Raw genomic sequence first — 15,521 nt, 5'->3', positions numbered from 1 at the left:
GGCCAGAGACTTATCGACGAGGGTATATTCTGAATTTATAGTATTATCTGCCAGTGTTGGATATTAAATCAAGATTTGACCCTTTTATAACCCAAGCAATGACATGGAGAGCGATTCATAAATGCCCATAGATGAGGACCTATAACCAGCCTAAACCCTCAAAGGATCTCTTGCCTGTGTCGTCTAAATGGCATCACCCCTTCCACAGATCTCCTCGTACCAGAAGAAGTTCTCTTTGTCGATCCCTTGCCCCAGTTCAGGATGCACCTGCCCACGCTGAGGGCCAAACTAGCCAGGCTCCGGACCCTCCCTGTGCCAGACCCCCTGCTCAGCCCCACAGGGGGATGCCTCTCGGAGGACACCATGCTCCTGTAGGTGCCGTGTGATGGGACCATGACCAGCCCGCTGCTCATCTCCAGCCTCCTGGAATGTCTCAAACACGGAGTGGTGGTTGTCAGAGAGGGAGACATTGATATTATTATACCCTTTTGTTTCGTTGTCTTCTTAGGCATTGTGCAAGTTATGAGGTACCTCATGATGAAGAGCCAGAGAGCACAGAGGCATTTTCAAACACTGAGGAAGTGTTCAATAAAGAAATAGTGTCGATTGAAGAGGTAATATGGAGGATAATGACATATATATATATATAGGTGCAGAATTATGACTGAAACCTTTATACTTAGTCAATATTTGTTTTCTTACAGTCTCTGCTGCTGCCTGTTGAGATGGACCTCTATACGCTCAAGAACGAATATTGCATTTCTTTTCCAAACCCCCGCGATGTACTGAATGTTACCCAGGAGTTGATGGATGATCGTATCTCGTGGTTGGATCTACAGTGTGCAGGTGTAGTGCTGGGTCTGGAGCTGTTATTCTAGGGATCCAAGCTGTTTGCTCAAATCTTTTTCTTTTTTTTTCATCCCTCAGACACGCATCCGTCTGTGGATATATCTCAGTTTGAAGTGCCAAACAGGCCAGGCACTTCCTGTCCCTATACACCCGATCTCAGGTCACCAGGTACAATTCTATTTCCCTGTAAAGTTAAGGAAAACCTATATGAGTGTGCTGTGTCTGCCTGCTGATGAAGGTTCGTTTTTACTAGCAGGCTATCTGATGCTTCCTACGGAGTTAGAGATGGACCTGCCCCTGACCCCAGCTCCTAAGATCAGCCTGTCCCAGATGGGTCTGTCTCCCGCCAATATCCCAGCTGAGCAACTGTCTCCCGTCTATAGGAAGTAAGTCACACACCGTCATGTAACCAGGAATTAAAGGGAGAGTGAACGTTGTTAATTGATAAATCGACACCAGCAACCAAGAGTGAGGCCACGAGCACTGTGCGGTTTTCTTTGCCTCTGTGACTGTCTGTGTTCTAGTTGTTTCGTGTCCGAGAGAGAGCAGGAGGAGATGGAGAAGATTCTGTGGACGGCAGAGAGACACACTCAACTAGTTCTGGGATTCCTGCTGACAGGTAAAAGCAATTGTACAGTTCGGGGTTACATTTATCCCTCGCCTCGGCGCGAGAAGAAGGCAGTTTGACCGCACGGCAAATGACGCGTGTCTTGCGTTTCCGACAGAGCCTGTGTCGTCTGGACCTGCCGTCCGCTTCCAGCCCCTGACCCAGGCCTTGACACTAGTTACCACTGGCCAGTCGAGCTCTGTTGACATGGAAACGGATCCACCAGCAGTCTCACCAGCACTGTCCGAAGGGCTGACTGGTTGCCATGACTTCACTGAGAGCATGAGCTCTGAGCATGCTCGTGTTATTGATGCTTTGAGGGATGAGATGGAGGATTTCACACTTTTGTCCCCCAGCCATATGGACTGTAAGCCTTCCCTCCCTCTCTCAGTAGACCGTGGCAACCGGCCACACTGCACATCCAGTCTCACTTTCACTTGAATATGTATTTCACGTCGGTGAACATTTAACACAGTGTTTCTTGCCATGCTTGATGTTTTCCCAGATATCCTGAATGAGTCTATTGACGATTCCGCTCGTTCCGGTCAGTTCCATTTCATTGGGGTTGTGCTTGTGGTTCACAGCAGAAGTTTACCCTTTCAGACAGTATGCCTGGTTTTCAGAAGGGGCTGCAAGAGAAGGCTGTAACATTTTGCTTCCTCGTGTCTCCTGAACCTCCAGGGCCATCCACCAAGGTCAAAGCCAAGTCCATGCCGAAGACTCCGCCTCCTCGAACACCACAGCCTCACCAGGAGAGCCAATCAGCTGCAGGCGTGATCGCAGGAGGAACGGCAATCTCCTCCAGCGATGACGTTATAAACAAGGCTGTGTCTGATTTCACTGCGCTCCTCTCCAATGACAAAGCCAGTTCTGCAAATCCAGCTGGGAGTTCAGTCTGTGTTTGCCCTGCCTCCCAGGAGAAATCCAACCAGCTAATCAGACCTGGGAGAAGGGATGATATCCAGTCGATTCAGGGTGCCAGATCCCCCCGACTCACCCCCACCTGTAGGCTCACCCCCACCCCCACCCCTAGGCTCACCCCCACCCCCACCCCTAGGCTCACCCCCACCCCCACCTCTAGGCTCATCCCCACCCCCAGGCCCTGTGTGGTAGACCGCCGTAGGAGTGTCCCTCTGACTGGCCCTCCAGAGGGCCTGGACCCCCTGTCCAGCTTCATGATGCTCAGGTCCCTACAGAGAGACCATGTCCCTGTGGTGCCTCAGAGCTGCTCCAGCCCCCCAGGTACGCAGGCTGCAGGGTCCTGTGCCACGCAGTGTGGTTGGAGCATGTATATGTGCTCTATAGGATGGTTTGTTTCCTGATGGGGTCTTACTCTGCAACGAATGCTAGATTTAATTCAACTTTTAAATGTGATATTTTTTTGTATGGTTATATTCTATACATTTTTGGACCTTTGACTTTATTAGTTCCTAAGGCGAGCCATACACCACAGCCACCTGTGATGGAACAGAGGGTGGACCCAGATGCCAAGCCAGCCTATGAGAGACCCGCAGTCACAGGAAGTGAAATCAGAGTCCAGGAAACGACCAATAAAATAGCTGATGACAAACACGACAGCAGAGTGATCGAGGTTCAAGCCACAGGTATAGTGTCCCTGCTGAAGGTACAATTCCGCCTCTTCCAATAAATAAACACAAAGTCAAACACATCGGCCCAGTGTGTTTGACCCCTGTCCCCTCCCCTGGCCGTAGAGAGCCAGTGGCGTGCGTTCAGCGAGCTGAGGACTCTGGCCCGAGTGTGCCTGTCCAGGGCTGGGGACCTGGGCCTCAACACAGCAGCCTGCCAGGACTTCCACAGCCTGGCTCCGGACCACTCCCGCTTCCTCCTCAAGCAGCAGGAGAAGGAGCTCAGCCTGGGGCCGGACCACGGTGAGACAGACAGGACGGGCCGCACCTCCCACCAAGCACACACCACACCGTAGGCCTAGAGATCGCTTTTGATGTCTGCAGAAGGTGTTGCGTCATCTCCCCAAGGGCCCACATTGCTCAGAAATGTGTGGCTGACCTTTCGAAAGCCGGGGAAATCATTGGGATATTAACGAGGCTTGTCGCCGATCCTGTCGATGTCACGGCAGACCGCGAGGAGATGTATAACCAGGCGGCTGTGATCCATGTCCTGGTGACGGTGAAAGATCTGCTGCTCAAGTGTGACCTCGACACTGCTGTGGGTCAGTATTCAGCCTCTGGCAGGTTTGGGATATTTAGTGGAGATAACAGATAATCTGACGTTGAATGGGCTCCAATATATCACAGTTTAAATGTGGGGAGTCAGATGGCTGAGTGGTTAGGGAATCGGGCTAGTAATCTGAAGGTTTCCAGTTCGATTCCCGGCCGTGCCAAATGATGTTGTGTCCTTGGGCAAGGCACTTCACCCTACTTGCCTCGGGGGAATGTCCCTGTACTTACTGTAAGTCGCTCTGGATAAGAGCGTCTGCTAAATGACTAAATGTAAATGTGTAAAATGACACTTTTCCCTCGTTTAAGCCATTCTGTTTCCCCTCCTGTTGTGTGGTGTTGTGCCAGACTTCCTGTCCAGGGCCAGTGATGTGTGTGTGGGCCAGGACCAGGACCAGGACCAGGGTCTGGTGCTGCTGGGCCGGAGGCTGCAGGTTCTCCTGTTCCTCAGCCAGAGGAACCAAGAACCTAACCCCAAGATCCTGGAGATGCAGGAGCACATAAACGCCTGGTTACAGAACGGAAAGAGCCACAACCAGGCGTCCAAAGTCAGCCCTTCTACATTAAGACAGCATCAGACCTTTGTCCTGCTTGTTAAGTGTTTTTATTGATTTTGTCTGTGTCCTAGGTTCTGGTTATTGTAACGTCAGGGTCAGACTGTACTAGAGCCATGATCATCAAAGGCCTAACCCAAGCCACAGGTATGGAAATGAGCTTTAACCAGATACATAATACATAATCTACAGCCGTAAATGTCAAGGAATCTTTTCGTATCTTAAGTTGCGTGTGTGTGTTGCAGGTCAGACTGTATCTGCTTTGTGTCCCGAGGAGGGCAGGAAGAAGCTGGATAAAGCCAAAGTGTTGAACAGGTGGCCCTCTTTAAATCTTTCCCTGAACCACAACTACAAACCATATCCACAAACGACTTATCGTGAGGGTGAGGAGAGTCTTCCTCTAAACGCCTTCTATGTGTTTGTCGGTGTGGGTGTGTGTGTGTGTCGGGATTTGTGCGTGTTGGTATGTGTGTGTGTGTCGGTATGTGTGTGTGTCACCCAGCCTGCGCGGCAGCATGTGTGTGGTGGTGTGCGGCCAGCACGTGGGCGCAGACTTCCCCTGGCAGAGCTTGTCTCTGGTGGTGGAGTACGACCCCACGCCCCCCTCCCCCTGGGCGTCTGTCTGCCGGGAGAGGAACATCTGCTACCTGACCTTCCGCACCAGCCTCCACAACACCAGTCAGTGCTGTTCTAACTAGGGTCGGAAACCACTAGATGGTGTCTGAAAAATGTACTGGAGAATGTCAAGCGCTGCAAGAACTTTTCACAGAGTGAAAGGTTCCCGTCTTCAAGGTTTCTTTCAAGGGTTTTCCTTCAAGGCTTTTTCATTTCCTGATATTTTGGCGGATGTGTGTGTGTGTGTGTGTGTGTGTGCGCGCGCATCCCTCAGATGATGATCCAGAGTCTGGGTCGCTGGAACAGAAGGTTCCCCATACGGTGTTTGTGACAGAAGGCCTGCTGAACTGTCCCCTCCTCCTGCACCTACTGGAGTCCACGTGAGTCGACGCTGTCACCAGCAGTCCAGGGTCACGCTGTCACCAGCAGTCCAGGGTCACGTTGTCACCAGCAGTCCAGGGTCACGCTGTCACCAGCAGTCCAGGGTCACGCTGTCACCAGAAGTCCAGGGTCACGCTGTCACCAGCAGTCCAGGGTCACACTGTCACTAGCAGTCCAGGGTCACACTGTCACCAGCAGTCCAGGGTCACACTGTCACCAGAAGTCCAGGGTCACACTGTCACCAGCAGTCCAGGGTCACGCTGTCACCAGCAGTCCAGGGTCACGCTGTCACTAGCAGTCCAGGGTCACACTGTCACCAGCAGTCCAGGGTCACGCTGTCACCAGCAGTCCAGGGTCACACTGTCACTAGCAGTCCAGGGTCACACTGTGGCACTCCTGCAGTTTCAACACTACATATAGAAGAGACTTCTGTTGAGTGAGTGTGAACGGCTGTGCGTCAGCGTGTGTGTATACACGTACATATGTGTGTGTGTGGCCCAGGTATAACATGACCGTGCTGGAGAGGAGCCCCTCCCAGTCGTTAGAGAGACTAGGAGGGACTCACCACTACGCAGTTGTCACCGTGGATGAGAACACTGCCGTTGTCATCCAGGTAGGTCGAGCCCATGGACGATGCACTGCCGTTTACCACTGTATCCTAACACAAAACACCCCTCTTGGTACAGTATGGCTATTCACTCATATCAACTTTTGTTCAATTGTGTATATGTGTGTGGGGGGGGGGGGTGTTTTATATGGATGTCTAATGTATGTGTGGGTGGGTGCATGTATATTTAAATGTGTGTGTGTTGCAGGAGCAGGACGAGTTGTGTCGAGGCCGGGCCTGTGAGGATGTGGTGTTGAGACTGACCGCTCTGTCTCTGCAGTACAGCTGCTGCTGGCTCCTAATCCATTGTCCAGACAGCCAGGGAGGAGGGTGGGCCAGCACACACACACACATACATGTACACGTGCACTACACACACACACATAATACACAAGTACGTTTTATGTCCCATAGCTTGGTTTTGTGTCATGTGTAAGGGGCTTCTCTGCCGATGCAGGTTGACTAGTGAGGGCTTCAACAACCTGGTCTTGATTTACTCCTCTCTGGTCCTGTTTGGCCTGAAGTCTGAAGATCTGGATGTTAAGGTGAAACAACCTTTTCAGCCGTTATGTCTTCATAAACATGATCTATAGAGGATGCCCGCCTAGTATTAGGTCTCCATCCAGGCTGTGTTCTGTCCTGTTCTATCAATAAAGTTTGATTTGATTTGATCTGTGTGTGGTTAGGTCCTGATCGTGCCAGAGATGGAGGATATAGCCAGGTGGATCTGCCAGATAGCCTTCCGCACCCTGATGTCCAGTAAAACTGACCCCTTTACCTACCTCAGTAGAGAATGGCTGTCTGTGATGCCCTCAGAGGTGTGGTTCTAGAACTGTAGATGGGGAAAACGGTCTGTGTGGGTGTGTTCACGGGTGTGTTTATTGTTGTGTTTGTGTCCAAGCTCGCCTCATTTATGTACATGTGCGTGTTTGTATGCATCTGTGGGTATATGAATGTGTGTCTGCCTCATTGTGTGCGTCTCCATCTCTGGATGTGTGTGTTCACGTGCCCATGTGTGTGTGTGTGTTTCTCTTAGGAAGAGAAGTGTCTCCTGGCCTTCCCCTGTGTGAACCCCATGGTGGCCCAGCTGATGCTGAGCAGAGCCCCGTCCCTCCAGTGGCTCCTGGGGGCCCCTGTGCCCCAGCTACAGGAGCTGCTGCCTGAAGTCCCCCTCAAAGTCGTCAAGGTGACCGGGAGAGCCTCTCTCTGTGTCGTCCCCCTTGACCCTGTCATGGCCACGGCTCCACTGCAGTCAACCTCCCTGGTGACTGTTTCAGTCCTAGAACTAGACAGTTGAAAGTGAATGTCGGTATGCGGTATAGTCACTGTGTGACCGTTCGTAAACGCCCCGGCCTCGAAGTATGCAGCTAATTTCAGTTGTCTGTCACCCCTTTTCACAAAGTCGTTCTGTAAGACGGGTCTCTCTCCATTCCATGTGTTTCAGCTGTTCAGCGAAATCACATCCCTGTACAAGCCGGCCACCACCCCCTCCCCTCCAGAGTCTCGCCCCAATGTTCCTCAGACAGCCCCCGTAACCCCCAGCCCCCCATGGATAACCAGAGACCACCACCAGCCCCAACACCACCAGGCCCAACACCACCAGGCCCAACACCCACAGGCCCAACACCACCAGCCCCAACACCACCAGCCCCAACACCACCAGCCCCAACATCACCAGCCCCAACACCACCAGCCCCAACACCACCAGGCCCAACACCACCAGGCCCAACACCACCAGCCCCAACACCACCAGCCCCAACACCACCAGCCCCAACATCACCAGCCCCAACACCACCAGCCCCAACACCACCAGGCCCAACACCACCAGCCCCAACACCACCAGGCCCAACACCACCAGCCCCAACATCACCCACAAACCCACCCTGGAGCCCTGGACTGCTTCCTCCCCAGCTCCCCCTGTGCTGGGAGCGTAGCAGGAGGGTTCCACCTGTACGACCCTGTCTCAACCACGGACGACCATGCAGCTCTCCAGGTGGACTTGAGCCACCCCTTCGGCTCTGAGAGTTCCAGCGTCCGGCAGAGTTGGGGGAACGACAACCCCTGGGGGGGGGAGGAGGAGGAAGAGGAGGAGGAGAGCGACGGGGGGAGGACTCCGGGAGGAGGAAGACAAGGAGAACACAACTGGAGGGGCGGAGAACCTTGGTCTAGACACCGCGAGGTCTACGGATCCCAAAGAGAACCAGCCGACCCAGGCGCCGCGAGCAACCCCTTCCAGCACGCCTCCTCCGGCTTCAGGCTTCAGGAGCCAGCCTGCCCCACCAGTCCCAGCTTCTTCTTCCCCCACGGCCACAGCGAGCACCAGCACCCAGGGAGCAGCCGCTACCTGACCTCCCCCAGGAGGGCCAGGCCGTGGGCAGGCAGCCGGGGGAGTCCCTACTACGCTGGTGGTCAGCGGCGAGGCGGCCTGGTGGGATCCCTCGGATACGGGAATCATTTCAGGACGGGCCAGGAGAGGAAGAGGGTGGCGGCCGGAGGAGGAATGTTCAGTTCAGGTAACGTCTAAGTGTCTGATAGCTGCCTACATTGAATGATGATCGATTGACTTTGGTTCAACACATTTGTATCGCTTACGTTTGAGAAGCTCCTGCTAAGCTAGTCACATGTGATTTACATATAATTCATTTGGCACATGCTTTTATCAAAAGAAATGTACTAATAGTATGTAGCATCTCGACAGGAGCTGGATAATAAATGTGGGAAACAAAGAATAATACCTGATGTAGGTCTCATCTGCTGTCGGTGTCTTTTTCAGCGTTGACGCCCGTGAAGCGAGGCAAGCTCAGCTATGAGAAGGTTCCGGGACGAAGCGATGGCCAAACCAGACTGAGGTTTTTCTAGATAGGACATTACCACAGACAGGAGCAGATTCATGTCAATGGTGTTCTTTATTTCAACTATTTAACCACACATTGTTTTGTAAACAAATAATACGACGAGCTATTTCAAGTTAAATTAAGCTAGTATGCTCTCCAAGTGTTGTAGTTATTGATTCTATGTCGTTTAATTTAAAAATAAATGAAATGTATTTATTCCAGTTATTTCTGTTCATCAATTCATGTATATTCTTAGCCAGTGACCAGTATGTAGCGGTCAGCCTGGGATCACAACAAGGGTCTTGTCTCCTCTTGTCTGCTTCCTATTGGAGACCAGCAGCAGGTGGACTGGTGTTGCAGTAAAACCTCCATTCAGAAGTGCTGCCACTGTGTTTACCAACAATAAGACACATTACTGGAGCTATACTACTACTGAATACCACACAACTAGTTAAAAAGGCTTTATTGTAGTCAGGCAGACTGCATTTCAATGTGAATGGGGCCAAAGTAGCACAGTTCTGTATGAGGGCGACTCTAAAAACAGCATTGTGTTGTCAAAGCAGAACTTATGAAAAGCTTAGGTCATATAGTGTTTGGGGACCAAATATTTCAATTGATGCGAGAAGTGTTCATGGCTCAAATGCTTATGTTTTTATTTCGAGTTTTAATATTAGCAGGAAAATGTTTTTTTACACTTCATAATTATCTTTAAACTAATTTTCATTTGAAAACCAATTTGACATGAACACCTATTTTACTGTCCAAAATTAGAACAAGGTGTCTCCATCCAGATGTATTTTCTTTAATACAAGGTTATATTTAGCACTTATTCTACTTCGTAATAAAAAATCTGCTTCTTTTTTTTTTACTAAAGGGGTATTTTTCTCTACATTTTTCCAGTTAAACTGATAAAGTCTCTCCCATTTTGGAGCTCAAACGGTAGTTTTTTTTCTTCGTTTGAGCGCTGCAATCCCCTTATCAGCGGCTCTCAGAGTGTGGAGAGAGTCCTTATCTTCACGAGCCAGCAGACTGAAGCCAGCTCCCGCAGGAATGAGCCCTAGACAAAGACCCCCCCAGGGACAGTGATCTCTGCCAGCCTAGCAGCCTCCTCACTAACCACATCCACCAGACAGCTAGCGCTAACCTCCCTCACACCACCGTCTACAACCAACCCAGCCTCCCATCTTCTCTCCTCCTCTGGACACACCGCCTCGCTCACAAGCACACACCAAACAAAATGGAAAAAACGAGGGGAAAAAAGGGTTGTTTTTTAATGGCGGAGGAACAAAAGCAGCGAGCGGTTTAAGAGGTGTCTGCGCGCAGACTAGGTAAACAGCGGCGTAATGGTGCAGTAATCGCCCTGCCACACGTTGGCCCTGCCGTGAATAGAAGACATATTGTGAGAATTGACAGGCTGTTTAAACCTAACCTTTAGAGCGGGTTTCTGGCCGGGCCACACTTTCTAAAGGTCATACGGCAGACTGATGTTTTATACCCCAGCAGGCCGTTCTCCAGAGAGAACCGATGGGCCTGATAGGGCCTCGCTCCTGAGAAGCCAGAACAGTTCTCATACTTGACTTTTTTTGTTGTGTTTTGCGTCTATTTTCCCCTTCCATTTATCTCATAACATCTTTACTATTATTTTGAACACCAATAATCATTGTCTTGGATTTCCTTCAGGATACATGAAATTAACGGAATTCAATTGAATACCAACTCGATCAAGATACATAATCATGTATTTTCCCTTAAATGCTTCCCAATGGCTCCAATGTTCTTATCGTTCTTCCCGTTGGCACTTATTTGGTTTTTCACAATGTATGCTTCATGTTTAGGCTGCTCGCAATGTTTGGGGCTATCTCGTTATTATGATTGGTGACCTATGCTCTTTTGTAAAGCTCTCTCTTGGAAGTCGCTTTGGATAAAAGCATCTGCTAAATGCATAAATGTAAACGTAATGTTGTTTTGTTGGGATGTCACGTCGGGAGCCAAACAACTCGAGACAGGCAGCCAACTGACGTCCACGTAAGACAGATGAAATGATGCCTCATGGTTAGGGCTGGCCTTACCTCGGTCTAGTGCCGCACCGACTCAGGGTCTGGAGGGGCCGGCTTGGCTGAAGGGGCGTGCTGTGAGTGTGTCTGCAGACCTGCAGCGAAGGAACCAGAGACCCAGAGACCCCCGGAGTCCCAGCAGCACTGCAGGTGCAGCCCCTTGGAAGTGCAGCAAGGCCTATGAATGGCACCAATTCATCTCCGGCCCCATCGGGCCTGTTCTCCAGGCCCGGGCTAATCCCGGCCCTAATCGGATTATGTAAATTCTACTCCACACAGAGAGACTTTTATGGAAGGCTGCGTCTTTCAAACAACACTTGAAGGGTGTAAAAAGAACAGTGACAATTGGTTAAACTAGACGTCGTTTTTTTTTGGGATCTGCGTAGAGGTTGAAAGTGGGAGGCAGAGGGGGAGGGAGCGAGAGAGGGGAAAGGAAGGAGAGAGAAAGCTAGCGCTCATGCTTGTGACCCAGAGAATTGGTGTCCCCATGTTCCCTGTAATTTATGTGTGGGCCTCGGGATGGCTAAACAAGATTACCATAGTCATAACAAAACCCACATTGTTCAACTGTCAATCTGGATGTGGTATTTTTACCTTTTGTGCTCCAATCGGGGGTGAATTCAATGGTAGCAGTCGTTAGTGATATGAAGGTTGGACTGGCCGGCATAGCCGTGGCTAATGTTGGAAGCATGAGCAGGAACAAGTGTTTTGAAATGCAAGGAGAGGATCAAGCAGGGAAACATCTCAGTTCCAAGTCAATAGGACCTGAACCTTGGATGTATTGTCAGCTACTGTACACTGTAAAAAAAATTCCTTTTCAGGAGGGAATCAATTGACATATTCACCATGAAATGTCAGTGGCTATTAAATGAAAGAGAGGTTTCTAACTTCTCGTTGAAAATTGTTGCATTGTCTTTGGTCGCACAATACCTCCAAACTCAAATGGTTACCCCTTTAGGTTAGCCTTTTGTTTTTTTCTCTCCAGGCATTTTCTGTTAACCAGGCAGCAAGGGAATACTGGTGTGGAAGCAGCACTCTCAAGTTAACACCTCACACAATGCCTCCGGCTGTAGGGGAGGCTCGACGACAACACACGTCACACAATGGGACTCACCCCGCTATAAAAATGTGCGATGCATGCATGCACCAGCCATCCCCCTCTCTCCCTCTCTCTCTCTCTCCCTCCCTCCCTCTCTCTCTCTCTCTCTCTCTCTCTCTCTCTCTCTCTCTCCGCACACAGCCAGAGAGCATGAGAAGACTGGATTGAGTGGATGTACCAACTGGACACACCTCTACAGTACGGATAACCTGAGAAAGACACGTTTGGATAACCCGACACCTTCGCAGTACTCTCACAGGTGAGACGACGGAATATGCAACAGGATTTGTCTACCTCTGAAGACAGATTTTTTTGTGTGTGTTTTAGAATTTAAGGTTTTGGGGAACCGATCGAAAAAAAGATGTGTTTCATTGAAAGCGGAAGGAATTCAACTGATGGGATTTTAGTACCAGGAATGTGTGAAGTGACATTTTGCAAAGGCGTTGTTTCTGTACTCACGACTGGCATCATGCGTCCTTCATAGTGTAGCTCTAATTACATGTCTGAATTTATTCAGATATTTAGTTTTGAATTGAATAATGTTTAAGTCAACATTATTATGGGATATAGTACTGTTGTCAATAATAATAATCTTTTTTTATTTATTACTGTAATACATCATCAAATCAGACCACTTAAGCAGTAATCATTTCACTTTGGCACTATCATGCAGAGTGTCTTATATGCATGTCTCTCCTCTCCCCTCCAGCAGCATCATGACCAGGAAGGTGTTCACCAACACCCGGGAACGCTGGCGCCAGCACAACGTCAACACCGCCTTCGCCGAGCTCCGCAAACTCATCCCCACCCACCCCCCCGAGAAGAAGCTGAGCAAGAACGAGATCCTGCGCCTGGCCATGCGCTACATCAACTTCCTGGTGCAGCTGCTGGAGAGCCAGGGCGGCCAGCCGGCCTCCCACTCCCCCAACGCCCTGCTCACCTTCCTCAGGGGCAACGTGGAGCGCCTGCATGCCTCCTCCCGGCCCTGGGGCCTGGGCCTGACCAGCGACACGGACGCCCCCTCTCCCGGATCCAGCTGCGACAGCTCCGAGGCCTGGTAGAGGGAGCCTCTAAGCCCAGGGAGGCACCGGAGTGCTGGGTACCTGAGGTGAAGTTGTGACAGCCCCCCCCTCTCTCCCATCTACAGACTCTTATTTGGCTCTGAGCTGAGTTGAAACCAGCGCCTGGGTCGGGCATGCAGAGGATATGTTTGTGTCCCAGTGGAATGAAACGCTGGTTGTAGCTACCCTGTCCATCAAGTGTTGAAATGTTAAGAATGTGGAGAGCGGGAGCCTTTTAAATTCAATCTGTAATCTGCATGGATATATCTTGGATGTCTTCTCCCGTCATGTCTTCAGTTAACGTACCTGTCGGTTGGAATGGGGACGAAGGGAGTTTTTAAATATGTGCAAAATGTCCAAGACTGTTCTAGAAAGGTGTTTTTTTTTCCTTGATAAAGGAGCGTCCGATTCACCAGGGACTACAGGCTATTTTACAAAAACCAGGGCACTTCACCTCAGTGTTGACCTGCTGATTTCATGATGAGAATGAATCTGAACCCTACTTGTTTACAGCACTAGATATGATCAAGTTCTACAGTTAAAAAAGAACAACAACTTTCTTTTCTTATTTATTGGGATTTCGGGGATTGAGACGTTGAGTGACGACGATCCTCTTTGCATTTCGTTAGAAGGACCGTCTCGTCTGTCTATTGAACTATTTAAGCGTTTGCTCTATTTGTACAGGCATGTCATGTAGCCAAAGATTATTATTTGACTCTTGTTTCAATATGGTTTTGTAAATTATTTGGATTTATTTGTGAATATGTTATTTATATGTTATTTATTGGAATTTAATAAATTATTTGTTCATAAATCTGGTTGCCAATATTTTGATTCGTGAGAGAGAAGCTACCATTTTCTAGGTGGATACCGTAGCATCAGGGATTTTCACATCTTACTCCATTTTTGTATGTAACACAAATCCCAAAACAACAGAGGAAGTCAAGAGTACACCTGCTCCCTCAGTTATTTTGCCTGACCGCAGACAAAACACTGTTGTTCCTGCTCAATGGGTCAAGCCATGATTGTCCACTACAAGCCCTCTGAAGGCCTTGTGGACACAGCGCTGACCTCTGACCTGCGTCCTGTGTCCAGGCCCAGAGGTAGAAAGGACAGCTTAACTTGTGGCCTGAAGTCACAGGTCAGCCTTTGGTCAAACTCTGACCACTGACCAAACACTAGAGCAGCTCAGTGGTACAGGGTGGATTTAGATACTACCGAGTTCCTAACCACACACAATGCAAAACCCTTCTCATACCAGCTTACTCTGCCAGGATAAACCTTGTGCCACGTAAAAAGCTGCCCATGAATAGAATAGCTGTTCACTTTATTGACAATATTTGTAACTGACAAATACACCCATTGGAGGTTGGGATAGCCCATTTTTTATACTCTTTAATCCAAGATAATATTAAACTACATTAGAGGGATACATAAGCCTAATGACGCTCTGCAATAAATGTCATAGGAGGTAATCCGATAAAGAAACACATTAAAAAGAATCCATAAAAATATATAACTGACAAATTAAAACACATCAAACAGTCGTCCTTTGTTGATCTGCACCCTTTAGCTGGGATGTCATCAGCGAAAAGCACAGAGGTCACACATTTACATCCTTAATCACCTATTGTTGCCGTGGAAATCGGATCTATTTCCTGCCAAATGGCTGCTCCTACTGAGCTGAAGGGTAAACACACAGTTGGTTTTAAGGCTTTCGCCTCTTTCTTCCCACTGTTAGACCTACTAATGGTGTGTACACGGAGCTAAAGGCAGCTGGACACACACACACAGGCCTGTGGGAATGGACAGGTGAATCCAGCCATGCTGTACTAGAAGGATGTGGCTTTTTATGATTATCTTCATTTTGTCTATATACATTTTTCACACTGCAATAAGTATGATATATAGACAGTATATATCGCTCTCCTGGTGCTTGTAATAATTTGTATTTACAGTTTACTGTATTTTCAGTGAGCATTGCCCATTCAAGGCTTCTTTCATGTGAAGCACATGAACAAACATTCATTAATATAATGTCGGCTAATATACATTATTAGAGGAAAAATATTTACACACAGCGGATGTTATTTCCACAACTTTCACCAGGATTATCGAACACCCTGACGAAAAAGGAAAAAATATCAAATCTGTATGCTGCTCATCTCCTCAAGTATATTTGCCTGATTGACTATTCTCTCCCAAGTACGTGGGTAATCGTCTATTGAGAGCACATTTCCTTATCACCGTCTAGCACACTGTCTGAATCGCTTATCACAATGGACCAGATCAGTGCAGGCAGGCCCTTGCTCTCCCGGCTGACGCGCCTGTGAAAAAGAATTTCTGGAGCTGGGTGCCAACCGATAGGCCCTGAGCTCTTTATCCCCTTAAAACCAATTCACACTCTGCATGTTTAAATATTTTCAGCCCCCGCGCCCCCCCCTCCCTCTCCCCCCTCCCTTCTCTCCATCGCTCCAACACAGGCAGTCAGAGATGACCAACCCTCAGTGGGATGCAGGTGCAAACTCGTTGCTGCGTGTGTGTGAGTGCGTGTGTGTGTGTGGGGGGGAGAGGGGTGGAGAGAGAGAGACCCCTATTGTTGGGCTGGACAGCACCCTCTCGCCACTGAAGCACTTTCTTACAGGGAGACCACACTGACAATTCC

General features: G+C 49.3%; 2 protein-coding genes across 3 annotated transcripts; both read left to right on the top strand.

The window, feature by feature from the left end:
* Nucleotides 1-500: 500 nt before the first annotated feature.
* On the top strand, nt 501-8,856 carry LOC136933102 (protein shortage in chiasmata 1 ortholog). The gene is made up of 23 exons (XM_067228483.1): nt 501-614; nt 705-846; nt 928-1,017; nt 1,103-1,235; nt 1,374-1,468; nt 1,575-1,823; nt 1,962-2,000; nt 2,138-2,698; nt 2,884-3,060; nt 3,169-3,363; nt 3,399-3,644; nt 4,000-4,199; nt 4,280-4,352; nt 4,451-4,520; nt 4,708-4,883; nt 5,095-5,200; nt 5,703-5,814; nt 6,017-6,138; nt 6,266-6,353; nt 6,495-6,626; nt 6,845-6,994; nt 7,253-8,321; nt 8,582-8,856. Exons 2-23 carry the CDS (start codon nt 726-728, stop codon nt 8,665-8,667), a joined length of 4,290 nt encoding a protein of 1,429 aa, XP_067084584.1. The 5' UTR covers nt 501-614; nt 705-725; the 3' UTR covers nt 8,668-8,856.
* A 3,106-nt stretch (nt 8,857-11,962) lies between these two features.
* Nucleotides 11,963-13,578, top strand: tal2 (T-cell acute lymphocytic leukemia 2). 2 transcript variants are annotated; one of them, XM_067228301.1, is made up of 2 exons: nt 11,963-12,054; nt 12,508-13,578. In XM_067228301.1, exon 2 carries the CDS (start codon nt 12,512-12,514, stop codon nt 12,854-12,856), a length of 345 nt encoding a protein of 114 aa, XP_067084402.1. In that variant the 5' UTR covers nt 11,963-12,054; nt 12,508-12,511; the 3' UTR covers nt 12,857-13,578. The 2 variants fall into 2 exon arrangements, with proteins under 2 accessions (XP_067084402.1, XP_067084403.1); XM_067228302.1 differs by having other exon boundaries at nt 11,972-12,054; nt 12,505-13,578.
* Nucleotides 13,579-15,521: the final 1,943 nt, after the last annotated feature.

The sequence above is a fragment of the Osmerus mordax genome, chromosome 24, assembly GCF_038355195.1.
Source record: "Osmerus mordax isolate fOsmMor3 chromosome 24, fOsmMor3.pri, whole genome shotgun sequence".
NCBI lineage: Eukaryota > Metazoa > Chordata > Actinopteri > Osmeriformes > Osmeridae > Osmerus > Osmerus mordax.
The sequence above is the reverse complement of the archived record's forward strand: the minus strand, read 5'-3'. Positions and strand labels throughout refer to the sequence as shown.